Raw genomic sequence first — 27,974 nt, 5'->3', positions numbered from 1 at the left:
AGGTCCCCGCGTGTCCGCGGCGCTGCCTGCGCGGAAGTGCGGCGGCCCGGGGTGACGGTGCCGCGGGGCAGCGGGGCCGGGGCCGGCCGGGGGCCGGGGCTGGCGGGGGGCCCGGGCGGCGCGGGGGGCCCGGCCGCGGGGCAGCAGGAGGAGCAGGACGACGAGGAGGAGGAGCAGCGCGGCCCGGGCGCGATGGACCAGTGCGTGACGGTGGAGCGGGAGCTGGAGAAGGTGCTGCAGAAGTTCTCGGGATACGGGCAGCTGTGCGAGCGCAGCCTGGAGGAGCTGATCCAGTACGCGGGAGGGCTGCGCAGGGAGATCCTGCAGACCGAGAGTACGTGCGAACCCCCCCGCAACCCCCTCTGCCCAGGGGACGCGGCCCCGCTCCTCCCTCCGGCGAGGGGAAGCCCGAGATTGGGGGCGCTGTGGGCTGGACACCCCTGAAAACTTCGGGCTTTGTGGGCTGGGAGCCCCCCTGAGGAGAGCCCGGGCTTCAGGGACCCCCATCCGGAGGAGAGCCCCTGCTCCAGGGACCCCCATCCTGAGGAGAGCCCGGGCTCCAGGGACCCCCATCCTGAGGAGAGCCCGGGCTCCAGGGACCCCCACCCTGAGGGGAGCCTGTGTTCTAGGGTTCCCCATCCTGAGAAGAGCCTGTGCTCCAGGGACCCCCATCCTGAGGGGAGCCCGGGCTCCAGGGACCCCCATCCTGTGGAGAGCCCCTGCTCCAGGGACCCCCACCCTGAGGGGAACCCGGGCTCCGGGGACCCCCACCCTGAGGGGAGCCCGGGCTCCGGGGACCCCCATCCCGAGGGCTCTGTACCGGGGCTCTTCCCCCGCAGCCCCCGGAGCTTTGGGGCGTTATTGACAGGGAACATTTAAAAGGTGGGAGCAGGGCAGGTTTATGTTGGATATCACAGAAAGGTTTTTCACCCGGAGGGTGGCTGGGCACTGAGCGGGCTGCCCAGGGCAGAGGGCACAGCAGAGTTTGGGGAGGTTTGGGACAATGGTGGCTGGGCACTGAGCGGGCTGCCCGGGGCAGTGGGCACAGCAGAGTTCGGGGAGGTTTGGGACAATGCTCTGAGCCCATGGTGCCATTGTTGGCGCTGTCCTGTGCAGGGCCAGCAGCCGCGCTCGCTGGTTCTGGTGGGTCCCTTCCAGCTCAGCATATTCCGGATTTCTGTGATCAGTCTCACCCTCGGGCCTCCCGGAGGGGTTTGTTTGTTCCCGGTCAGCAGCTCTGGCGTGCCTCTGTTGGGTTACAGGCGGCTTGGTCATCCCGGGGGGATACGGAGGAAATAGGGCAGAGCTGACCTGTTTGCTTCCCCCCTCCACTCCCCGCCCCCGTTTCTTTTCTGGTTTTGTCTCTTTTCCCGTGTCCCTGAGCTGTGCTCCTTTGCTGGGCCGGCTTTGGCGGTGAAGCAGAGGTAAACAAGGCTGGTGTGTGTGTCACAGCCGATGCTGGGCGCTTGCAGAGCTGTAAACACGGGGCGTTTCAGGCTTGCGAAAGCCCGGGCACGGAGGTAGCGCCGTGTTTGCCGGAGTGGGAGGGAGTGGAGAGGCAGCTGAAGTGATTTACCCAAGGCCGTGCAGGAAGCGGGTGATGGCTCAGGGATTAAAAATAGGAACTTGCAGGCTCCTGAGAGCAAACTGTGACCAACTGTGCTGCTGCTCTGCTTTTGTTTTTGTTTGGATGGGGGAGATCGCGGTTGCCGTTGTTTGCCTGTGCAAATACAGGTGCAGAGCTCGCTCGGGAGTGTGGATAATTCCAGGAGCACAAGCACTAGTGCTGGAGCTGCTCTGTGTGTACCCAGAAGTTTCTGTGGAGAGCAGACATGGAATTCTCATTGTGAGGGGTTTATTTGGGATGAAATAAGGCTTGGTCTTTTTGGCATTGTTTGGAACTGTGTTTCAGTAACTGTTGTTTGTGCTGTTTGGAGCAGCCTGGGCTCGGCCATTGAGGACAGTCACTAAAATATGTGTGTTCACAAAGTGAGGTGCTGACCTTGCTGGAGAGCTGTGTGTGTCACCCTCATGCTTGTGTTGGTCTTTGTTGGGCTCTAAAGGTTTGGCTGTGACATTCCTGTGGCAGCCCCAGAGCTTATACTCCCTTTGCAATGAATTTAGAAGGTTCCAGTGTGTGATTCCTCCAGGATCCTCATTGGGTTTCCATCCAAGTTGGATTTGACCCTTTGTAATGAATTTAGAAGGTTCCAGTGTGTGATTCCTCCAGGATCCTCATTGGTTTTCCATCCAAGTTGGATTTGACCCTTTGTAATGAATTTAGAAGGTTCCAGTGTGTGATTCCTTCAGGATCCTCACTGGGTTTTCCATCCAAGTTGGATTTGGCCCTTTGTAATCAATTTAGAAGGTTCCAGTGTGTGATTCCTTCAAGATCCTCATTGGGTTTCCATCCAAGTTGGATTTGGCACTGTCCAGTGAATAATTTCAGCACTTACCAAGTGATGCTGTCCCAGAGAGCACATCCCAAATTGAGCTTTCTTTCAGTGAGTGCTCTAGAATGAAGCCAGTACTTTGCTAATGCACCCTCAGACATCTAGGGACTCCAATTTTGGCATCTGAGGGTGAGCTGGATTCATAGGGGTCAAAATTCTTGCTATTTTCTCTTTTCTTTAACATGTTATTTGTAACTTTCTGAAAAGAACGGGTATTTTCAGCTTCTACACACTATCTTGAGGATTTCTGAAAATGGCTGGAATTGAAAGCAGCCAGCCACCTCAACGTGGAAGTCTATTTCAGGGCTATGAACTGCAGAAATAGGCTCCTGGATGTAATTTCAAAGGAAAAAGGAAAGAGAAATGAAAGCCCTGAGTGCTCAAGAAGAGGTTAGGACAAGATCTGAGAGCAGAGATGCATGAAAGGACCTTAAATAGGCACTGGATAAAAAGGAAGTGGGTGGAGAAGAAGAAACTATTAGAAACTGCCTAAACCTCTGAACTGGTTTCCTTCTCCCCCACCACAAGTGCATTAAAATGTCTTGGGCTGATTTCACGTTGCAGCCTAAGGGCAGACCAGGCCTGTGAATGGGAAGACAAATTTGTTTTCCTTGTCTGTTCTCTTAATAAATGTGTCTTCTGGAGTGGCCAAGGGTTGCATGTTCTTGGGTGGTGTGTGTGTGTGTGCCTGAGTAAACTTGGCACTGCCCTCTGCTCTGTGCTTGCTGCTTGTGGGCCAATCCATTGAATTTTGTAAATTGTGGCTGTGCACACGTCACAGAGAGGAGCTCTCAGTGCTGTGACCCCTGAATGAGCAGCAGGGATGGGATGGGATGGGATGGCTGCAGATTTTCTCCTGATTCAGTGCAGGTAGCTCAGAGTTTGGTTGGAGCAGAGAGAAAACCTTCTGCAGCTCTGATGGCTTTTCCTCTGCAGACATTTTCATTGCTTTGCTGCAGTTGGCTTTGTGCTACAATGTCAGGGAGCAATAATTCACTTCTTTGCTTGTGGTAAGAGCAGGCACCCATGTGGGTTGGTTGGGTTTTAGCTTCATGGCTTTCAGAAAGTGCATTTCAGCCTCTCTGTTTCCTGGGGAATGAGTATTTCCATTTTGCTTGGTGCATAATCTCTGGCTGGTCATTTGGCCATGGCAAAATTCATGAGACAGTTACAGATCCTTCATGTTATTTCAAGTGTTTGTAATAAAATTTAAATAGCAACTAAGAAATTATGATTATTCTTGAAGTAATTTTGGGAGATGAACTTTTTGGAATAGTTGAGTGGAATTTTCAGTTTTAATTTGGGATGCACAGAATCACTGAAGTGACTATTTCAATCTTATTTCTCCTCACTCATCCCCTAGAACAAAAGCCACAGAACCCCATTAGCCTTTTGCCCAGGAGATGATCCTTGGCTTGCAGGGAGGAAAAGGCATGGTAAAGGTTATTTTTGTTCTTAGAAGCCATGGCTAATGCAGAAATGCTGTTAAATCTGCCCTGGTGGGGCTGGGCAGGAGCTGTTGCTGCTCACAGGGGTAGCTCAGTGTGTGACAGTGCCAGAGCAGCTTTCAGAGGGTGCAAGAAGGAAGGCCTAGAAAAATGGCTGTGAAATTATTATCTGCTCCCTATGATTGCAGGTTTTTCTGTATTTCTTTGCTCTCTGCAGAAACTGGGCTCTTAACACGCTGCTGAAAGCAAAGATGTGTTAAAACATGAAATCAAAAAGGAACAGACTTAAAAAGTGAACACGTTTTCCATAAAATCCTTCTTCTGAAGAGATATTTTGGTGATTTTGTTTTTTCACATGAAGGCTCTGGGTCTGGAATATTAGGGAGACATTTCTGAGCTCCTCTCCCACTTAAATTAACCTTCCCATGCAGGAAGGCTGCTAAGTCTGTGTCCCTAAAGGAAAAATTCTTCAAGTTTGAGAAAGGAGAGACCTTCAGAGGTAAGACTGGAAGGGAAAGTTTTTCTTGTATTTTTAAATCAAAAGCAGGAAGAAAGAACTGAAGTAAAGCACCAAAAAAAAGTAATTTTTTTTTCTGACTCAAGCTTCTGAGTGATGTTTGAATCAAGGCACAAAGGGTGGAAGCTGTGATGTGGTCAGGGCCTGTAAGCCTGTCCTGTTTGTTGTTTTCTTCACAGAGTGGGTCATACAGCAGTGAACCTGTTGGACATCAGCTAAGAAATGTCACAGAGAATATTTCTAGAGAATAAATCTCATAACAAGGTGCACAGGTCCTCCAAGGACAGCTTCTCATCCACTGAGGGGAACTGGGAACTGTTCAGAGCTTCTGCCACAAGTCAGGAGCAGAAGTTTCCCACAGCTCAAACACACAGGCCAGGGGCAGTGGGTGCTTGTGGGGCAGGAGTTCATTGGGCCATCATGAATCCACATTTGCTGCACCCTGAAGTTAAACCTGGTGTCCTCATGTACCTTTAGGGGCTGTCTAAAGAAAATGATCCTGCAGTAGCTTCAGTGTCCTTCTGTTCTGTGCTTAGAGATTTGGGAACTGAGTGTTATTTTGAGATGTTTATTCATCTGCTGTGACTGGGACACAGGAGACCTTTACATTAAATTTTTAAACTGTTGTACTTGTTCAGTGTTACTGTGCACCCAGCTGGATTCCTAATTCCACAGGAGAATTTTCATACAGGTGAATTGCTGTACATCTGCCTGCAGTTAAGCTGATCTTGCTTTGCAAATACTCTCTAGATTGCATTTCTTTAATGCCACTTTTTGTCTGTTGATGTTGTTGCATATTGAGAGATTTGATATTCCACTTTTTCTGTAGCAAAGTTGGTGATTTTCCTCTCTTTTGTCCAGATCAAGATGGGGACTTGTCGGGGACGATTTCACTTGTTATGACCCAGTGTTGTAAGAGAATAAAGGACACAGTGCAGAAGCTGGCCTCAGACCACAAGGACATCCACAGCAGTGTATCCAGGGTTGGAAAAGCCATTGATAAGGTATTTGTTTTCTGCTTTGACTGCATTATCACAATATAACACAAAATTGAGATTTTTCCTACAGTTAATCTGAACTAAATATTCTGTCAGCTGCAGAAGCAAAGGCAAGCCAGTGGGCAGCACAGTACTTGCTTTGAGAACTCTGCAGCCAGCCTGTTCCCTCTGGGACAGCTCAAATCTGATTTCTTACAGAACAGACCCTATAGATCCTACAGCATGTAGAAATATTTTGTGTTTTATCAGTTTAGCAAAATGTTTTCTTCAATGTGTGTCTCAGTAAGAAATACTGTTAGTTTTTATAAATGTGTATATATGTATTTCTAGCTGATTGTCAGCAGCAGGTAACTCTGAAGTGCCATTTTGCTGTGGCTGCCCCATCCCTGGAAGTGTTCAAAGCAACTTTGAGCAGTCTGGTCCAATGGGAAGACCCTGCCATGGCAGGGATTTGAACAAGATATCTTTAAGGTCCAACCTAAAACCTTCTGTGATCCTGTAAGACCAGAGAATTTTTTAAGAAAGGCATTTTGTACCTCTTTCAGGGGTGTTACTGGTTTTGGGAGCTTAATTTTACAGCAGTGCTCTTAATGTGCAATAGAGGAGATTCAGCATCTCACAGTCTCTGTGTCTAAATGAGATAGGGCAGCTTATCTTTGGTGCTTTACATGTGAGACATCTGAATTCCAGGTTCAGCAATAACTGAGATGTGAATATTATTGTACCTGCTTTTGTAGGTAAATATTAACAATTCTTTGAAATTGTACTGAAATGGTGCTACATGTATACTTTCAGGCCATGCTTTTTTCTCTCTCTTCTTTTATATAAAAGTAATATATAAATTACTTCTATTATATGTATTATATATTGTATATTGTATATTGCATATTATAGATTGCATATTATATATTATAATATATATTATATATATTATATATTATATATTATATATTATATATATTATAGATAATATTATATATAATATTATAAATATAATATTATGAATATTATTATATATTATATATTATATATTATATATTATATATTATATATTATATATTATATATTATATATTATATATTATATATTATATATGCTATATATTATATATTATATATTATATATTATATATTATATATTATATATTATATATTATATATGCTATATATTATATATAATATATAAATTATTAGTTCTGTGTGCAGGGAGTCTGATACTTGCTATCATGCACATTTTGTGGTAGCTTCACATCAGATTGTGTCTCTGACAGGATCTAAACATTTGTTCAGTACACAGCACTGATTTATCCTTTGGGAATCTCATTTCAACTTTGGTAGTGATGATAATCTGCTAAAGCACAATATAACAATAATGAGATGAAGAAACAAAGTACACAATGCTGCATTATGAGGCAGAATGTCCATGAAACTTGTGGTTTTTGTTTATGTCTGACTGACCATCGTGGAGAGCTCAAACTTTGTACTAAAAGCTTTAATCCACACTGTTATCCAAAGCTTAAGGATTCATCTGTCTCAAATCCTTGCTGCAGTATCTAAACCAATTAACTAGAGTAAAATTCCATCCTTATTACCAGCTTGAAGCCTGAAATAAATCTATGTAATCTTGTCCTAAGTTTTTAAACTTTCCAGTTCAGCCTTAGCAGGTGGACTGTGTACAAATACACCTCCAGGTTTAGCCATACTTTCTTCATTTGAATCCTCTGAGGTAGAACAGCCCCAGGTTGTATGGAGAGGGTGTCAGTGTTCAGTGGAAATTGTGATGGTATTTCTTAGAAGCCAAAGAAAATGCTTACAAGCATAATGAAGCTTAGGCTTGAGTCTAATCTCCAAATTACTGCTTCAGTTGTCATGGGAATGGTTTTTCCAGTGTTCTGTTCTGATGTTTTAAGTTTATGTAGTGTTTTTATTTGAAAAATAAGAGATGTAAATAAAAGCATTTTGTAAAATTTCAGATATGTTGCTCGGTAAAATAGTAGAAAGGATCTCATTAATCTGCTGTGTTCCTGTTGAGTGTCAGAAGGGCTTTTTCAGTGAGGTCTTCAAAGATGAGCTCAGCTGGCTGTGTGCAGTGTGCTTGTTCCTCTGGATTTTCAATCTCACTTTTTGTCTGTGGTGTTTCCATTAAAATATTAAGAGCAGTGGGAGCTGCACCAGTCCCCAGTTCTGCTTGTAACAAAGGATGTTGTTCTGGGAAGTTCAGAGCACAAGTTAGGATTGCCTCCTTAAATATGACCTTGGTGGAATTTTTTTTATTTTCCCCAGCTGTAGTATCTTAAAGGGCCTACTTTAAAATATACCTTAAAGTCTGGGCATTTTTGTCAGATGGATATGTGTAATGTTTAAATCCAGGTGAAATTCAACATTTCCCTGAACTGTAACATTTGGAGCAAATCTACCATATGTACCTAATGCAATTTCCCTGTGCTGCTGGGAATAAATATAAACATAACCATATAAAGATATAAAAATATAGATTATATATAAAATATAAATATCAATATAAATATAAAAGATTTTTTTTTTAATTTTCCCAAATATGGTAGTATCTTAAAGGGCCTACTTTAAAATATACCTTAAAGTCTGGGCATTTTAGTCAGATGAATATGTGTAATGTTTAAATCCAGGTGAAATTCAACATTTCCCTGAACTGTAACAATGGAAGCAAATCTACCATATGTACCCAGTGCAATTTCCCTGTGCTGCTAGGAATAAATATAAACATAACCATATAAAGATATAAAAATATAGATTATATATAAAATATAAATATCAATATAAATATAAAAGATTTTTTTTTATTTTCACAAATATGGTAGTATCTTAAAGGGCCTACTTTAAAATATACCTTAAGTCTGGGCCTTTTTGTCAGATGAATGTATGTCATGTTTAAATCCAGGTGAAATTCAGCATTTCCCTGAACTGTGACATTTGGAGCAAATCTACCATATGTACCCAGTGCAATTTCCCTGTGCTGCTGGGAATAAATATAAACATAGCCCTATAGATATGTAAAATATAAATTACATATAAAATATAAATATCAATATAAATATAAAAGAATTTTTTTTAATCTTCCCAAATATGGTAGTATCTTAAAGGGCCTACTTTAAAATATACCCCAAGGTCTGGGCCTTTTTGTCAGATGAATGTGTGTCATGTTTAAATCCAGGTGAAATTCAGCATTTCCCTGAACTGTAACATTTGGAGCAAATGTGCCATATGTACCTAATGCAATTTCCCTGTGTTGCTGGGAATAAATATAAATATAACCATATAAAGATATAAATATATGAATTATATAAATATAAAATAAATATAAATATTAAAGAAATATTTTTGATTTTTCCAAATATGGTAGTATCTTAAAGGGCCTACTTTAAAATATACCCCAAGGTCTGGGCCTTTTTGTCAGATGAATGTGTGTCATGTTTAAATCCAGGTGAAATTCAGCATTTCCCTGAACTGTAACATTTGAAGCAAATCTTCCATATGTACCTAATGCAATTTCCCTGAGCTGCTGGAAGCCACACTTGGAACGTGCCAGCCAAGTCCTGGTTGGCACCAGAGTCCCAAACTGGAATTGCCCTCCCCCATCCCTTCACCATAATGTCCTTAAGCCTAAAGCAGTAGAAGTAATTGTGTAATTGATGTAGTGAATTGATTCTCAACACATTCTGGTCAAAACCCTGCTGCTTCCAAAACAAAACACTCATTAGAGTTTCAGGAAGCACAGCCCTTGCCTTGATTCATGAGACTGGAGTTCTGTTTGTGTCACATGTAAGTCCTCACTTGTTTTACAGACAGATTGACATCTCCAAACCACTGCCCATGGTGTTACTAAGCCTGCATGCTCAGGCCCAGATGCATGGCCTGGTTTGAGGTTGGGAAATGTGCTAATGCTGCTGCTCATTCCGTGTGACACAGCCACGTGGCAGCTGCTGTTGCATGTAGAATCAATAGACTTCCTATTTAGCAAGCTGGGATTGTGAAAGAGCAACAGACAGAACAAGAGGACACAGTCTCAAGCTGCGCCAAGGGAGATGCAGGCTAGAATTAAGGAGGGAGTTTTTCACAGGAAGAGTGGTCAAATACTGGAATCATCTACCCAGGGAGGTGGTGGAGTCACCATCCCTTGATGTGTTTAAAAAAAGACTGGATGTGGCACTTGGTGCCATGATCTAGTTGAGGTGTTAGAACATGGGTTGGACTCGATCTTAAAGGTCTCTTCCAACCTAGAAATTCTGTGATTCTGTGAACTTGCTGCCATTGGCACTATTATCTGCCATTGGCAATTTCAGGTTAAATTTCTTTTTTCCCATATGGGACAGGGTTATACATAAAAAGTTTAGTCTGGTCAGTTTTTAAGTTATTGTAGTTGTGGTTTGTGAACTTGGCTGGGCCCTAGACTTGTCTGCCTGCAGAGTTCCCTCTGAGAACAGAAACCCTTAGAGCAAAATGAAGTTCAAATTTGTCATCAAATACATTAAATTCTGAAATGCCAGAGCTTTGTGTGTTGTTTGGAAAGTTTATTAATAAGCTGAACCTCTTTTCAGGGCAGTCCTATGTGGATTGCATGCTTCTGATCCATGAAAGGTTACCCTGTCTTCCAAAGAGCATTTTCTCCTTTGAAAGGAAATGTTTGCATCCATTTTTTTCTGTATTGTACTGGCAATTGCTCTGCTTCCAGAACTCTCATGTCACTGTTGTTCAGCAGGTTGTTATCAGGTAGCTCATTCATCAGTGTCCCTGTAAATCAGTCACTCTTTGGAACGGTTTGAATTCATCTCCGAGCATGTTTGATAGGCTGGTAAATGTTTTCCCTCTAGGAGCACTCTGAGTAGTGGTTAAATGCCTTCATTTAGGAAAGTAGGTGGAGTAAAGGGTAGTTCCTTCCATTTACCCCCTGAATTTTATATCTGTAATAGGGCAAACATTTTAATCCAGTCTTTGTTTTGGGACAGCAGCTTTTTGCCTAAGTTAGTGTTCATTTCATGTAAAAACTTGTGTAGGAACACACTAAAAACCTTTACTGAACATCACTTAATTGTGGTGCTATGAAAAATGGGGCTACATAAATACAGAGTCTCTGCAAGTTGAGCTCTCTATTATGTGTAAACAGATTGAACAGCGAAGATAAACAAATGTTTTATTTGTATTTTGGGTAAGAATTCAGAAAGGAGGAATGCACAAAGTCATCTAAACTAAATAACTGAGGAATAAAACTGTCCTTAATCATTATCCTTCTTCATATCCCGTTGTTGTGAGTAACATGGAGGGTTGTATGTTGGTTGGAAAGGTCCAGCTTGTGTTTGTGAGTATCTTGAAGTCACCACATTCTAGCACTTATTGGTAGTGTGCTGTACATTGGATCATTAGTGTATTTAGCACATAATTCTGTACAGTTTGCCCCCAGGCTTGCAAATTAAGCTTTTAAAAAAGATGTGTTCCTCAGGAGTACTAACTGACACATGGGTTACTTCGTGTTTTTTGGGTTTTAAGCTTTCTGGAGTTTTTAACTTGCAGAAATGCTTTGAACTGTTGAAATCTTATTACACCCCACGTGCTGTCAGTTAGCATACTGTTAGCATTTACAAAACAAAACCGAGGGTTGTAGTCACCAGCAGATCCTTCATGCCTGACAGTTGTGAAATATATAAGCCAAAGGCAAGTGATAATTTTTTCTGACATGTGGCAGTCACTCACTGTAATCTGTGCAATCAGTTCCTAAAGCTCCTCGGGACCCAGAGGAGGCAGAGCTGTAGAATCCCACATTTAATACCTCAGAATCGTTTAAAACTAACTAAAAAAAGATTATTGGAATGAGAACCTGACCAAGACTGAGTTGGTCACAGAATGACTGAGGTCCTCAGGTTGAATGATGGGACTTGATAACTTTGTTATGTGACTTGGAAAGATCTAATGGTGGGGTTTGTAAGGGCTGGTGGGTTTGCTGTTTCAAAAGAAAATGAGCATTTTGAGGTAATTAGTTTCAGCATCTCTGCCCCTGAGCAGTGAGAATGATGTGATCATGTTTGAGGCATAGGTGCAGCTTCACTGGTTGGAAACTGCCCAGAACTGTCCAGTTTCTGCTTAGGGGATTGTGTCATTGCTAGGACTTGGAATTGCATGAAGAATAACTTCTAGTCAATTATTTTTAGATTAAAGATGATCTCCACCCTGGAAATGAGGTAACAAATGTGAGGTTGTGCATTCTGAACCCTGTCTTATATTCTTGGTGCTTTGTTAGTGGATGTGTTTGTGTTACCTACTGGTGGTGGTTGGACACAGAGCAGAGTCAGCAGAGCTGATGAACCTTTAAGGATTTGACTGATCAGCACAAATAAGATCAGTATTATTAAGATGTTAGGTTTTTCAAGATACAGCTTAGAGGTGAACAGCATGACAAGGAGTTACAGGTTAAGACACCCAAGTGAGAATGTTATTAAATGTGTGACATGAATCAGTGGCAATAATTTAAATGCTCACCTCACTCCACCACCTCAGAAAGGTGGAAAAGTCAGTTTGCCAGGCTGAGGTTAATGTTTCACTGAGAGTTTGCTGAGAGCCCTGAAGGAAGCAGTGGCTCTGGAGCTGTGTGGGCAGGGATGAAGAGGCTGTCCCTTTTTCATGGTGACACAGAGCAGCATCAAAGGGGACGTAGAGGTGCTGATGAAGGAAATTAGTAAGTGGTGAGTAACAGGAAGGTGCAGTGTGAAGTTGAGCTGTGCATGGGACAACAGCTGGTACCAGCTGGGTGTTATCTGCCCTGCCTGCTGTGACAGAAACCCGTGTTTGTGAGAGGCTGCTGGTCCCATGTTGTGCAGGGCTGTGGATCCTCACAGCTCCTCTGAAGCTCCTTCTTGGGAGAGGGCTGTGGTCACCAGAGCAGGCAGCAAGCAATGCACTGGCTGCTAGACTCTTTATTTTCCAAGAGGCTTCTTTTCAGCAGTGGGTGAGGATTTTTATTAAAATTAACCTGCTTGCCCTGACCATAAAACATGTTAGCAGTTAAAAATCCTGGTTTATATCTTGGATTAGAATAAATGTTGCTCTCCTGCTGCCAAGAGGCAAAGTGCCAAGCAGTGCCAAGTGTTACCAAGGAGCCAGCGTGACAATGTCTTCAGTTATTCCTGGAATATGTCCCTAGGCCACTGGCCTAAAAATACATGGCACTGGGATCAGCTGGGTTAGTTCTAAAAAATATCTCTTGGATCTTCAAAGCTCAGCCTGTTGTTGGGATGTTGGGGTCATCAGAGATTTGGGTTTTGTTGTTTGGATGTGGGGAGAAGTGACTTCTTGCTCTTTCAGCGTTGCTTAGCCCCCAGATATGTAAAAATCCTGAAGTTAAAGCATTACTTGCAATTTGGTGTGCTGAGTTGACAGAGATACATTGATGACTCTGTCTTGATTCTAATGTAGGTGATTTTGTGTTCTGTTCTCTAAACATTTTCAGGTTTCGTATATGGAAAGAGCCATTTCTGCAGGTACTTCCTTCAGAAATCCATCATGGACTCAAACCCCCTTTATTAGCTAACTAGATTTCTAACTTTCTAGTTAAACTTGTTGCTGTAATTCCTTGTAGTGAATAATATTCAGACTTGAAAGGAGCAACCTAAAAGATTTCTTTTTCTTCCTCCACAGGAGGTAATGAAGGAAGCTGCCATGTATTTATTTCACTTGGGAGATAATTGAGGGCCCAGTGAGTAATAGGCAGAAGGCATCAGGGTGGAGCCACAGGTGTCCTGCATGATTAAAGAGAAATGGTGTGGGCTGGTTTGTTGCAGCCTATTAACTGGTAATTTGTGTCTTTCAGAATTTTGACTCGGACATCAGCAGCGTGGGGATAGATGGGTGCTGGCAGGCTGACAGCCAGAGGATCCTCAACGAGGTGATGGTGGAGCACTTCTTCAGGCAGGGAATGCTGGATGTAGCTGAGGAGCTCTGTCAGGTAACAAGTGTGGCTGTTGAAGGTTGTCCACTGAGGAAAATGAAGCTTTGTCTTGGCTTCCTCATTTGAATGTTCCAGATGAATATTTAAACTGTCAGCCAACCCATTGTTTTTTATGCTTTAACTAAAAAGTCCCCTTTTTTTTGTCTTTTCAGGAATCTGGTCTGTCAATAGATCAAAGTCAAAAAGAGCCATTTGTGGAGTTAAATCGAATATTGGAAGCATTAAAAGTTAGAGTTTTGAGACCTGCACTAGAGTGAGTCCACTCATTTATTTTCCCCATGTTTTTTAAAGAATGCTCTTAACAGTTCTTTAGTTTTTTCACTTTCAGTCCTCTCTTTAGTGTATTCTGATGTGTCCCTGCTTGTCCTTTGAGAGGGGTAGTGAGTGAATTTACTGAGTGGATCTTTCCTTTTCCATCCCCTCTGTGTCACTCCCCATGGGAAGTGATTAACTGAGGGTCTCTTTCTTAGATTAAGGGTTCACTTGAATCACTTGTGGTGCTGCTTTAAGGAAGAAACATCACTTGGAGGAAAAGTTGTTGGCCAATGATGATGCTTGACCTTCTGTTGGATCATTAGTAACCTTATTGTAAGAGGTCCCATTGTGAAGGATACCAGGACTTATTAAAGGTTTTGGGTACCATGAAGCCTTTGGGGTGAGCAGAACTTGACTTGGATCAAAGTTCTCTTGTCCTTCAGTCACCCTCCCTCTCCAGACAAGGGACCAGAGGGTGGGAAGAGCCTGGGGTGGCAGTGTTGTTAATGAGATTCCTCCTGAAAAACAGTAAGAAACCCCCTGAAACCCCTCATCCTGTTTTTTTTAAACTTTTCTAAACTTAGGTTGCTCTCAAAAGTAAGAAAAATCAAAACATAGAAAACAACCAACCAAACAAAACAACCTAACCAACTTTAAAGTGACCTTTTAAAAATAAAAACAGTGAAACTGAAACAAATTCAAAATTTGTCTTTCATTCCAGAGCACAGATCATATACTTAAGATAGAATTTTTTGCATTATTCAGTTAAGCACATTTTCATATTAACAACATTTTCTGTTGCCTTTTACACGAACCAACATAGGTGTGTCAATTGAGCATTACTGGCATCTAAACTGAGTGCAGGGACACTCTGATATTCAAACCCTGGTGTTCATTGACCAAATCCTGAGTAATGCCTCTGGGTCATGCCAAGTTTGACCTAAATAGTTGGGCTTTGAATCTAGTTACCCAGGTGGAGAGCTGGTATGGTTTATTGCTGTTGAATTGGCTAATTGAAGGGAAGCAACACTGATATTACAGCTGAAACAAGATTTACTGTCAGCTACACCACATATATCTTGTAGTTCAAATAATAGCAGAGCTGTGAAGGGTAATCCCTGAGGAACAGTAACTTGCTGTTATGAGTGTTCCCTTGAAATCTCTAAATTCATTTCAGCTCCAGTTTGCAGTGCTTTAGGCCTTACTCATTGCTACTGAGTTGTATCATGTAGTTTCTGCAATGTGTTAAATATTTTTCAAACAAAGGAGAAGGCATGGTCGTCCCTCAAAGGAATTTTTATTTTCCAGCTGCATGGGCAGACAATGGGGTGTATTGTCAGCACAGTTTGTGTGTTGGCCTACCCCTCCCCATCCTATTTCTGTGTATAATGTTTATTCTGTTTCAACTGGACAGTGCAAAAGCTGTCTGCCTCTCTTGGCTGCTGCTGGGCACAGAGGGGCCTTATTTACAGTGGTGCTGCTGATGTAGAAACCATGGCTCTGGGGAGGAGATCAGCATGTGACAGAATGTCATGGTTTGAGCTCTCTGGCTGAGGGGATTCCCAAATTACAGCCAAATCTTTGAACCTCCAAGTCATTTCCACAGGAGGAAATCACACAGAGGCCCAACCTGGGCTCTGAAGGGCCACAATACACCCTGAAAAATAACTGCATTTCTTTTCCCATCACCAAACCACAGTGAGAAATGTCACTGGAAGTTAATGGGATCTTGCAGGCATACAGAGATTACACAGCTCAGAGGGCAAGGCCAGACTAGGCCTCTACAAAAGTCAACTTCCACATCCCACAAGGGAAAACAAAAAAGTTATGGCCAGTCACATTCTATTAAAATCTGAAAGGTCCTATTTTTAAGTGTTGAAATTTGTATTAGAAAGAAAACCTGGATAACAAATACAGCTAGGGTCTTTTTTTTTTTTTTTTTTTTGAGACACAAATACTAATTTCCATCACCTCAGCAGGGTTTTAAAGTCTTTTCAAAAAGTCATTAATTTGACAACTCCCTTCCCATGGCAGTGACCAGGAGCCACCTGTGTTTGTTTTGTTTCCAGCCCTGAGTGAAGCTGAGCACAGACAGAAAGTGCTGGCAGAGCCAGAGAAACTGGTTGGCTTTTAATCCCAGCTTTTCCCAGTTTTACAGAACTGCTGATGTTGTGAAGGTATTTCCCCTTCATTTCCTGGCAGACACAAGTGTCCAGGAGGAGGGATAGAAACCAGTGCTGTGTGAATGGCCTCCATGTGACAGAAAGTGGCACTGTGCTCCTTGGGCTAAAATTGGCACCAGTGAATAAAAGTTCAGCCTGAAGCAGCCCCAGACTGGCCCATTGCAGGGTCAGGCTGCTGACAGTGCTGTTGAGGCAAAGTGTCACACAAGGATGATTAATTACAGTCTCCTGAAGCAGGACATGGAGTATAGCAGGTTTTATCCATGCAAAATTGGGAAAAGCTGGGATTAAAAGCCAACCAGTTTCTCTGGCTCTGCCAGCACTTTCTGTCTGTGCTCAGCTTCACTCAGGGCTGGAAACAAAACAAACACAGGTGGCTCCTGGTCACTGCCATGGGAAGGGAGTTGTCAAATTAATGACTTTTCAAAAGGACTTCAAAACCCTGCTGAGGGGATGGAAATTAGTATTTGTGTCTCAAAAAAAAAAGAAAAAAGACCCTAACTGTATTTGTTATCCAGGTTTTCTTTCTAATACAAATTTCAACACTTAAAAATAGGACCTTTCAGATTTAAATAGAATGTGATTTGCCATAACTTTATTGTTTTCCCTTGTGGGATGTGGAAGTTGACTTTTGTAGAGGCCTAGTCTGGCCTTGCCCTCTGAGCTGTGTAATCTCTGTATGCCTGCAAGATCCCATTAACTTCCAGTGACATTTCTCACTGTGGTTTGGTGATGGGAAAAGAAATGCAGTTATTTTTCAGGGTGTATTCTGGCCCTTCAGAGCCCAGGTTGGGCCTGTGTGTGATTTCCTCCTGTGGAAATGACTTGGAGGTTCACAGATTTGGCTGTAATTTGGAAAAGAGATGCTCTCTTCTCTTCTGCCTGGAAACAGCAAGTTGCACAGGTCCTGGTATTTGCTGGGTCCTTTGGGGTATGATTTAAACTTAATTTAATCTTTAGGCTTTGTTAAATTCATTTTAACATCTAAATCCCATGTGGGAGCTGAAGGGAATCCTGTGTACCCCTGGTTTGCAAAGCACAGTGTAAACTTTAAAAAAATTCAGATGGATTTGAGTCTCAGAAGTGAAAATGGCTGGGTGTCATTTTGAGAAGAGGTAGGAAGACAGGTGATGTGATTACTGATAATTTTGGGCAGTTGTAGAGAATATGTGGATTGAGTGTTTTAAACCTCCCTTGCTGGTTTTTTGTTTTTCTGTTGGAAATAGGAACAGCATGTCCCAGACTGAGCACCTCAGGCCTTGCCTCTGTGGTTGCTTTCTTCTGATACAAATTTGTGCTGCCACTCAAAGACCTAAAAATGGAAAGCCTGCCTAAAAGCTAATTTGGAAAAATAGACTTGACCTCAGCAAGATGAAGTACTCTGTCATGTGGGTGCAAATATTGGCAGGGAGAGGATGGAGGCTCTTTTGATGCAATAGAGATTAATATCTCTTTGTGGACTAGTCTTAGTGTTTATTTATAATAGATTTTGTCCTTCATCTGCTTATTAGTCTATGGTTGTTAACCTCAGGCTCTTGTTTTTGTAGCTGGCATTGTACTTTATTGCCATAATATCCTGTTTAAACTGTACACACTGATCATAAAAATGCAATTATACCCCCCCAACTTATGAAACCACCCCAAAACCCACTCAGCACCCATGGGTAGTGAGTGTGCTCTTCACTCCTTCCTGGTGGAGATGCAGGAAAATCTGGAGCTGCCTGAAACTGGGGACAGTAGGGCTTGTTTGTAGTTCAAAGGCTCCATTTTCCACTGTTTCCTACTGAAAGGTTACTGTGTCTTTACAAAGCCTTGCCAGTGAAGTCAGGCTCCTGATACTTCCACCACAACAAGTTGAAAGTGGATACTTGCTCATTAATGCTCCATCCTAGTGCAGGAGGCTGACTTGCTTTGAAAGCCTTCCCAATACAGTGAGAATGCTTAATTTTCTCATGTTAGTATTGATTGAAAAGAAGTCTCACATACCCTGGTTTTTTTTTAAGGAACACAGACTTCCTCACTTCCTTGCTAAAAAGTGAAAAGCTTTTTGCTTAATAGGGCCCCCACAGTGAAAATAGTAGAACTAATTAACACTAATGAGAAACAGATGTACTGGAGGACATTGAAACTTGAGGTTCTTAAGAGAAAGATTGGATTGATTTAGGCCTGACTAAATGGAATCAAGGGAAAAAAAAAAAAAACAGCACCAAAAAAAAACCCCAAGAAAGGGATGGATAAATTCTAAATAATTAAGAAAAACTTGAATAAAATGCTTTGACAATTTCAGTTCATTTTACTCTCTCTGTATGTTTAAGAATTCTTTCATGTTATTTAGGAGCCAAACATTAGTGTTGTCATGGTGAAAGAGACACAGAAAATGAGAAATATTTTTATTATCCAAGTTGAAGATAACACAGAAAGCAAAGTTTAAGCAGGGTAAAGTGTAATATTTAAACTGATTTCCTTCCCCAGTGTGAGATCTTGATAATGTGGCCCCATAGATGCAGTTCCCTCTCCAGGGCAACAGATGCACAGACACAAACACAGTGCCCTGGACATGTTTGGTGTATGAGGATGTTGGAAAATGTTCTTGGTCAAACTTCTTGACATGCAGCTGAAGAGCTGTCAGTAGTTGTTAAGATTTAGAGTGCTATTAATTGAAATACAATAGACTTGAGCTATTTCTGCCTTATATTGTGCCTAATTTAGTCCTGTCTTTCAAGCAGTGAACGTTGAATTTTGCAGTGCTGAGCCTCTACAGCAGCACCAGAATTAACATCGTCCACATTTTGTGCTCCATCACTTGTAAAGGGCCTTGCCATTTTCTGTGCTCTGTGGAGGCTCTCAGAAGTTCAGGGAACAGTCCCACTTTCCTTGGAACAGATGTGGATAACAGATAATTGCAGTGATTTCATGTGCTGTGGGCTCACATTGAATTGCTCTGGTGTCACGTCCCATTGTGCCTCCTCGTTCTTGCAGGTGGGCGGTCTCCAACAGAGAGATGCTGATGGCACAGAACAGCTCCTTGGAATTCAAACTGCACAGATTGTATTTCATCAGCTTATTGATGGGTGGGACTGCAAATCAAAGAGAAGCTCTGCAGTATGCGAAAAACTTCCAGCCCTTTGCCCTAAATCATCAGAAAGGTACATTTTTGGTCACATTAAAGCATTGGGGTACAGCACCTTGGAGTAAAACATGTTCCAAATATGTTTTACTCCATTATTCTCAGTTTGTTAAAGGCTTCTTCTTTTTGGATTTATCATGTATAACCCAAATCCTTTCAATTAGAATGATCTTCTTTCTTCTTTTTTTAAGAGGGCTCAGAAATAATACCTGAATGATTGCACATTTGCTGAAATTTAAGGGTTTTGACTCTTTAAATAAAATGTAGATTACATCTAGAATAGGCCTGCTGCCAGAGTAAAGTGCTAAAAATGCAGAGGAATGTTCTTGGAATAGTCATCTGCTATTTTCTGCTGCGTGGGGTAATACAAAGAGAAATTAAACTTTTGAAAAATGGAGATCATGTGAGTTAAATGAACCATCTCAAGCTGAATCCAACAAATCCTATTTTTTTAGGGTGCTGTGTGTGTCAGAAAGCTTACAAAAAAAAGTAAACCTGCTAGAAGCAAATTCCCAGGCAGCACACCCTGGCAACTCCCCAGCCAAAAAGTAGCAGGAGTGGAGCTCTCCTGGCTGTCATGGCTGTCGTTGTTTGTGTGTATCTGCCTGTTTTCCATGTGAAAGCTCCAGCTGGAGACCCCATCTCTTGTTTGTTTCCAAACTCTGCTGCTGCTGCTCCCTCGCAGATATCCAGGTTCTGATGGGCAGCCTGGTGTACCTGCGGCAGGGCATCGAGAACTCGCCCTACGTTCACCTCCTGGATGCCAACCAGTGGGCTGACATCTGTGACATCTTCACCAGGGATGCCTGTGCTCTGCTGGGGCTCTCAGTGGAATCCCCTCTCAGTGTTAGGTATGCTGCTTTTCTCTTGCTTTTGAGACAGGTGCTTCATGGTTTGGTTCCTGCTTTTTGTTAAGGACAAAAGAAATGACTTTTGACTAGCTTGCTTTAAATACAGGGTATAGTTACAATTAACAAGCCTGCAAAGATTAAAAACCAGAGGTTCCTGTGTGCTGGACTTTACCCTGCACCACTGCAGCTCAAGAGGAAGCATTCCTGGGTGGAATTTATCTTCCATAGCTTAGACAGAACTGCTAAAGATGGGGATGGCAATCAGCCAGTTATTCCCACAACAAATGTGTGACAGCTGTCCCTGCTGTTCAGCTGAAAAATAACCCTGAAAATGTGGCCATGATTCCATCAGCATTTGATAATTTTGTTTGTTTTTTGTTTTTTGTTTTTTTTTTTCCCCACACATTACTAGTCATCTTCTTACAAGAATGCTTAACATTTATGTTGTGGTTTCAGCTGCTAAAATTTCCAAATTGTCTGCTGGGCCTCTTTTGCAAAGAAGAAAGAGGCACTTTTAAACTCAGTAGCTAATCTGACAAAATGCAAATCTGTAGGAGGCTGTTGGAAATATGAAGAAAACCCAACCCAATCTCCTTCTAGCTTCTTTGAAGATAAAACAGATCAGCTGCTATTCAGCCTTTGCATGTCAGTTCCCCCAGTACACTCCCCTGATGTTCTCATTTTCATTTAAAATGTTAAACAGAAAATAAATGATATGTGTCTTTCTAGGCTGGATTTGGTACTTAGCAGAAGCTTCACTACTTCAGGTTTTTTTTTTTTTTTTTTTTTTGTTTTGTTTTTTGTTTTTGTTTTTTTTGTTTTGTTTTGGCTTTATTTTTTTTTACTCTTTCCATTCACTATTGTTAGATTTCTGTGCTTGGTTCAGAGCTCTCACATTGTTAAGCCTTCTGCTTTTCCTGTTTGTACCTCAGTCACAAAATACAACAGAAACAACAAAGGGAGCACTTCAGACTAATTATTTTTCTACAATAATCTTTCAAGTTTCAGTTGGAGTATTTTATAGGTATTTAGAGCTTAAATGTTTTTCTTTCATCTTCCTCTTGTTTCATGCAAATAACCAGCACTGCCTTAGAATTTCATTGCTCGTGCACTGATGCTGCAATGCAGTTTTCACAGCACATGGCCAAGAGACTTTTGGTGATGTGGAAAATCCCTGTTCCTGATGTTTGGAGTGGTGGGACATCTGCTCTGCTCCTGGTGTGGAATTGATTGTGCTGAAATGTATTTACTGTTTAGGTGCTGTTGATGCTCTTGTCATAAACAGGACTGTTCTCATCTGGTGTGAGCTTGGAGTGCTGCAGATCCTTTAGGAGCTAAACAAGCTTGAAGTGAAATCCCTGCTGTAAAATATTTTGCTTTATTGAACATGAGTAGAGGGCACTTTCTTAATGCTGATTGGCCTCTCCCTGTACAGACCTCATGGTCTAACTTATTATGTGGAGACAGCAGAAAAACTCCTGTGTTATGGAGGTTGTGGTTTGGGCTCTTGAAGGACTACAGGAATTTGAATTTACTATTGACTTGAGTTTTTATATTCTGAAAGAGCTCTTCAGAGATGTTTTCACACAAATGCTATTTGTTAGACTTCTCACAGGCTTAACACAAGTTATACTCTGGGCTGAATTAATAAAAAAGCAAAGTGTAAGGGTTAAAACAGCCAGGAGGTGAGGGATAGAATTTATTTATATATATATATCTGTGTGTGTATGTATGTATGTATATATATATGTGTGTGTATATATATATTTTAGCATAGGCAAGAGATCCACAGGTTTCACATGGAGGAAAAGCATGACTTATGTAGACAATAAAACTTGCACAAGTAGTAAAATAATCTGCCAAACAAACAGAGCAGGCTGATAGCAAGGTCAAATCCTGTTTCTGTTGCTGGTGGTTTCCAGTACTGTCATTTGAATTAAATCCATCAGCTCATCTGTTAATTCATGGCAAACTCTGTCATACTTCCTTTTGTAAAATACTGAAATATTTCCAAATAATGTGCTAAGTTCTGGTAGTGGGTAAATCCCAGAGGAGGCTGAACTGTTTGTTGGGACACAGACTCTGGGCAGTTTTATACTGCTGTTCTTGTCACAGGCCCTGCTTTCCTGCCTTTCCTTACCTACCTGCTTTTTCTGCATTTCTTTTCTTGGTTTAAGGTGAGGGTGGAAAGACACGTTTCTTTACATGATAATTATATATAATTAAAGGATTATGGGTTGTGTGTGGGTTACATGGAAACTCTTGTGCTGCACATACTCCACTGTAGCTGAGAGCAACCTCCTGTATAAATTAATGTGATGTCTTCCTCCTGTACAGCTCAAAATCAGAGTGGGTGGTAGAAGAAATCAATTCCATATGAATCTCAGAGGAGGGATTAACTGTTGTTTTCTGTCCACAATGTAGTACCTAAAACACAAGGATAACTGATAACCTGCCCCAAACTCTTGCTTGTCTCTACTTCCAAGCTCCCTTCAGGTATAACAAGATGTAAATGAAAAAATACAACAGCCTTGTCTCCCAGTTAACCTTTAAAATAGAAATGTGAGAAGTGTTGCTTTCCTAACATGCTCCTCATATTAACATGTCCTTTTTCTGCAGTTTTTCAGCAGGTTGTGTAGCATTACCAGCTCTAATCAACATCAAGGCAGTAATTGAGCAAAGGCAGTGCACAGGGGTGTGGAACCAGAAGGATGAACTCCCGGTGAGTGGGGGCTGAGCTGCCCCTGGGGCAGATTTCTGACAGCAGATGCTGTTTTCAGGTTTGTTTTGTGCTGCATGTTACAGGATGTTTGACATGGCCACCACCTCCAGCAGCTCTGGGGCTTGGGGCTCACAGACACCCCCAGACACTGAGCCAGGCAGCCACACAGGCTGCCCCAGACACAGCACTCCCTCAGCAGCTCCCACACAGGACTCACCTGAAACAAAAGTACAGCCAGCCAAGATCTCTTCCTGCTCCCTGGCTGGAAATGATTGCCATTCAGCAGTGAAAGCACAAACTCCAGATTCACAGGCAGACACTGCTCATGGATCTTCAGTTACAGCACGACCCCCTAGCCCCCTTTTGCAGCTTTTCCTCCTCAGTCTCCTTCCCCTGCACTTTCCTCCTACAGTTCATATAGTTCTACTGATCCCCTCTCCTCAGGGTTAGATTTGTGCCTGTTGCAAAGTCCAGGTTTGGTTGCAGTTTCTTGATGACCTGTCAAGGTTGTTTCTTGTTGTTATCTCCATAATTTTTTGTCCATCAGGTTTGTACCTCTGTTTTGTTTGTTGCCCCTCCTTTCACTTGTTATCCCCTTTCAGATTGGAAAGGTCTTTGACAAATGACCTTAAAGAAACTGATGCTCTCACCTTCCACTTTCCCAGAGATGTTTTGTATAACTGGAAAGAAAATGGGTCCCACAGAGACACATTCACTTCCCCTAGCTAGGCTTGAGCTCAGTCCAGGGCTTGCTTTGCACTGGCTCTTTATCAGGCAGACAGGAGATGAAAGAATTACTGCTGCATCTGGGGACACAGGAGCTGGGATCCAGTGCATTATGCTTCCAGCACATCTCATTTAGATCAGTTGAAATGAAGTTCAGTTGTTATGAAACCCCAGTTTCCCTTTATAGCTCTTGCCAAGCGTGTGCAGCTCTCCAGTGACCTGCTCCTGATTTGGAAAGGAAACTTATTTAGTGCAAACTGGGCATGAACTGAGTTAGCCTCTTCCACTGCAGCTGGAAGAGATTCATTTCTAGAGTAAGGAGTGCTGAGTTTTCTCCCTGCTGTGTTTTCTGTAATGCTGGGAGTGTAACCTCTGAGGGTGACAGATTCCTGCCTTGCTGTCGAGCCAGGGAGCATTTGGAAAAAGATGCCTGTCTGATGCAAATCAGTTAATAATACACGTGTGTCTCCTTGCATTTTAAACTGAAGGCTCTCTAGTGTCCTCTGCTAATGCAGTATGGGGGTGGGAAACCTTATTTTCCTTGTGCAGAGACAGATTAGGTAGCATGAAAAGGTCACATTGTCAGGTTTTGTTGAAGGTTAAACCTTTGAACAGAGGACTGCTCAGAGCCAGGTGAGCTCTGGTGTGATTTTTGCAATTCTCAGTTAATTACTGAAGTCACAGACCTGTTCTTCTCTGTTATATGTCCCTTTTGGAAATAATTTTGTACTGATGGCAAGAGTTGTGCTGCACAAGTATCTCCTGTGTTGGTACTGAAAATTAGTGATTGTGATATGCTTCATTATTCACATGACAGCAAGGTGTTGGCAGAGCCTTTCAAGAAGCTGTAGAACATGAATATAGTCAATCCAAGGGTTTTTCTCTTTTTTAATTTCCCCCTAAAATGAAAACTATAAATTACTTTTTATTTTCTAGCCCGTGAGTTCCAGAAAGTCTTGATGGCTCACCAGCTCAGTTTTCCTGCCAGAGCATAGATTTACAACAAAATTTGCACTTGTCCCTTGGCAGAATATGCTGTTTTGTTGTTACTCCCCATCCCAAACATAAATCACCATTTTAAGATCACAATCAAGTATTTTTATCTGGGAAATTGTCAGGCATCCACACAATGGATTTTGTTGCTTTCACAGCTGAATTGTGAAATCTGTTAAGTAACTGCCATGACCTAAAGGGGTTTTATCAAAAAATGTAATTTCCTGAGATAAATTATGTTCATTTCTTTCACAGATTGAAGTGGACCTTGGTAAAAAGTGCTGGTATCATTCAATATTTGCCTGTCCCATTCTTCGTCAGCAAACAACAGATAATAATCCACCTATGAAATTAGTCTGTGGTCATATTATATCCAGAGATGCTTTGAATAAAATGTTTAATGGCAGCAAGTAAGTACAAACAACATACAGATAAGAACACATCTTAAGACTAGAAAAATGTGTTGTGGTAAAACTGAGTTCTTAATTAAGTGATTGGTGGAAGCTTGTTAATCTTGGAGAATGGCTTGACAGCTGCATAAACTGGGTTGGTGCACTGGAGAAGAGCATAATAAACCCTCTGATGTTGTTGAAAGTGAGTTTGCATGAAGGAATGCAGCAAGCAGAGTAATTTTTCACTTTGTTGCCACCATTGTGTTGTCTTAAATTCAAACTGGAAGGCTTTACACACACAGTTTTTCCTTGGGAGCAAGGTTAGTAATGCATGAAAAATCTGTTGAAAACTAAAATTAAACCTCTAGGGGAAATATGGCTTAATAATTGAGCAGGGAGAGGAATTATAATTGGAAATACTCCTCCTTAGATATCCATGGGATCCTTCAGGCTTTTGGAGAGAAGGAAATGGGAGAGACAAATCTCTACAGATTTTCTTGAGGAAGAACAGTGGTTGTTTGGATTAAATATACAGCTTCTGTGGAGGCTGTCAGCTTAATTTAGAGCTCTAAGTCATTCTGGGAAATCCAGTGTGAAAATAAGTGAGGCTATGAATGAAAATGTCAAGTGATGTTTGCATTCTGTGCCTTAAGGGATGCCTTTGTGGGTGACTTTGGGTGACTTTAGCCATTTGAAGCTGTGAACTTGCTGCTGCATCACTCCTGTCCCTGATCACTCATTCCTGGTGCTTTCATTGATCAGTTTTACTGACAGCACAGCTCTGACAAATTAACTCTGGATGGGTGGGTGGGGGGAGAAGGTAAAATGCCCAAATGTAGGAGATGGGGGGCAAAATGGATCAATGCTTCAAAACAGCATCAATTTCTTCAAAAAGAAGAAATACTGTGAGTGGGTGGGATTGTCTGAGAGACCTCAGCAGGGAGACCAGGCTGACCCTTCAGTCAGAGCCTGCAGGAGGTGATCTAAGTGGGTTGGAAAATCACAGCATCTTGGGAACCAGACACTGAAATGAACTGGATATTGAGGAAGCCACAATGAGAGCTACCAGCTGATTTAAAATTTCTGCAAGGCCAGGCTGGATGGGTCTAGTGGAGTGTGTCCCTGCCCTTGGCAGCAGGGTTGGAATGGTCCTTAAGGTCCCTTCCAGCACAAACCATTCTGTGATTCTACAATGCAACAAGCAAATCCACAAGTAGGAATAATAACTACAGAGAAATTGCTCTTTATGATAATCTAGTAATTCAGGGTGACAGGTGAGAGACTATAACTAGAAGGAGAAGCATGGTAAGTTCTCTCTCAGCTAAAGGTGACTTTTCATGGAGCCAGGTAAAGTGTTGTGGCTTAAGAGTGCAATTGTTTCCTGCTGCAGAGGGACAGCTCAGTGCCTTTAATGCTCTGTTGTCACACATTGCCCCAGTTCTAACACGTTGTCTTTGTCCCCAGGTTAAAATGCCCCTATTGTCCAATGGAACAGAGCCCTGGAGATGCCAAACAGATATTTTTCTGAAGAAAAGTTACATTATGCAGTTTGTAAGTGACACTCTGGATTTCAGGTGCATTTCAGGAGAAGTAAAACACTCTTGTTCCCTTTTATGCAGCAGACTGAGGACTCCTGTGTTTGTATAAGCTAATGCTACAGAAACTTTGCCAACATTTAGTATATACATACCGAATGGAAATGCTACAGAAATATTATTACCATAGGGCTCTACTATACTCTTGGTCTCCATACCTGATCAAGTTACTACACCAGCAGTTGTCATTCAATGCAGGTTTTTGTACTTAATTATATGGTGACTTTTTACTTTTTAAAAGCAGAAATTGATCACCCCCATTTGTTTAATATTCTTCCTGCTATTATTCTATCATTTTATTGATAACTGTCATCTTAGAGAACGTTTGTGGACAAAGTTTTATTTCCTGTAATGTGTACATAATTAAAGGTAAATACTTCAGAAAAAAAAAGTTTGATAAATTGAATAGTCGTTATAAAACTAATTTGTATTTTTTTCGCTGAAAATGCTGTGATATATTCTGAGTTTTTCTTTCAAACATTTTTTCAACTTTTACATAGAATTCAAAGTAAATGTGCATATATATAAAGTATATAAAATATATAGCCCCAAGGGGCTACCTGTTGAAATCCATCACTAATTTATAAGGGTGATGTGTGGCTAAACTGCTACTGGGGCAGAGAGGGAATAGGAAATCCTGTTCCTCTGGTTTCACGATTGAAAAGCGTTTGTGTAAGAGAACATTCAATAAATTCTGAAGTGGAAATGCTTTTAGTTGATGACATTTGCTCTCTGGCCTTTGTAGTCATGTTCTTTGAACTTTGTATTCAGGATTAGGCTATAAATGTCATGTTGCTGTATAGTTTAATAGTCATTATAGTGTGCTATTTATAAACAGTTATCAAAACCAAATAAATTGTAGAAGTATTCATTGTTAAATGGGGGGAAAAGCATGTTCTGATGCAGTCTACTGATCACAACTCTGCACTTGGCAGAACTGGGCCCTACGTCATATATTAGGAGGTAGCAAGTTTTCTGTAGCTTGAGAACACTTTGCTTCTAGCCTTGTTTTTGTAGTAGAATATTACTGCCATTGCCACTTTCTCTGCTAAATTTGTCATATTGTTGACTAGGTAAATTTGTACTCATAAAGGAGACGTAGATCACGGCAGTTAAATCTTTTTTAGTGTGCATATATTTGTATTTATTGCACTGTCCTATAGTAGGGCAAGCAGCCATAAGGCATGCAAAGCTACATGTAAAATGATATTTCTGTATTGTGTAGTTAAACAAACAGCAACCAACCAACCCCACGCTTGTGTGGTTGGACACTGACACACTGGTTGAATGCACTAGCACAATGCACTACAGACTGAAGACCGTCTTTGGGAAATCTACACCTTTTGAATTTGTCTGGCACCTGACTGGAGAGACTGTCGGACTCTTGTGGGATCAGTGACAATGGACAAGCCTACAGAGACATTATAAAGGGAGGAGCGAGTCAAGGCACACAAATTTTAAACTTCAGATGTGTTTGATACATGTGAAAAAATGCAGGTGTGTGATTTTCTGCAAAACTTCCATTGTATTCACACTGAGTTCCAAACAGCCGCGTTACCAAGTGGTGAAATCAACAATAAACGGGTGAGGATATTATTTTCCATGTAGGCTTCCTAGTCTTGCTGAAATTGCTTTTAATATTTGCTTTTGATTGGAATTGCTTAATGCTTTGGATCTCTATGAAATGGCACATGAAGTAATTAAAAACCCAACAATCCCAACAATAACAAACCCCCACACAAC

At 41.8% G+C, this 27,974-nt stretch overlaps 1 protein-coding gene across 1 annotated transcript; it reads left to right on the top strand.

Annotated features, from left to right (window-relative positions):
* Positions 1 to 117: 117 nt before the first annotated feature.
* RMND5A (required for meiotic nuclear division 5 homolog A) lies at positions 118 to 27,834 on the top strand. The gene is made up of 9 exons (XM_058024960.1): positions 118 to 334; positions 5,280 to 5,422; positions 13,250 to 13,384; positions 13,540 to 13,640; positions 18,805 to 18,971; positions 19,638 to 19,803; positions 22,423 to 22,525; positions 24,500 to 24,654; positions 26,101 to 27,834. The coding sequence occupies exons 1-9, from the start codon at positions 193 to 195 to the stop codon at positions 26,162 to 26,164; spliced, it is 1,176 nt and encodes a 391-aa protein (XP_057880943.1). The 5' UTR covers positions 118 to 192; the 3' UTR covers positions 26,165 to 27,834.
* The last annotated feature ends 140 nt before the right edge of the window (positions 27,835 to 27,974 follow it).

The sequence above is a fragment of the Melospiza georgiana genome, chromosome 5 (genome assembly GCF_028018845.1).
Source record: "Melospiza georgiana isolate bMelGeo1 chromosome 5, bMelGeo1.pri, whole genome shotgun sequence".
NCBI lineage: Eukaryota > Metazoa > Chordata > Aves > Passeriformes > Passerellidae > Melospiza > Melospiza georgiana.
This window is presented reverse-complemented; position numbering and strand designations above follow the sequence as displayed.

Coding starts and splice junctions, on each gene's coding strand:
- RMND5A (XM_058024960.1), top strand. CDS start 193: ATGGACCAGTGCGTGACGGTGGAGCGGGAGCTGGAGAAGGTGCTGCAG. Junction 13,641..18,804: donor GTTTTGAGACCTGCACTAGA/GTGAGTCCACTC, acceptor TCGTTCTTGCAG/GTGGGCGGTCTCCAACAGAG. Junction 18,972..19,637: donor TGCCCTAAATCATCAGAAAG/GTACATTTTTGG, acceptor GCTCCCTCGCAG/ATATCCAGGTTCTGATGGGC.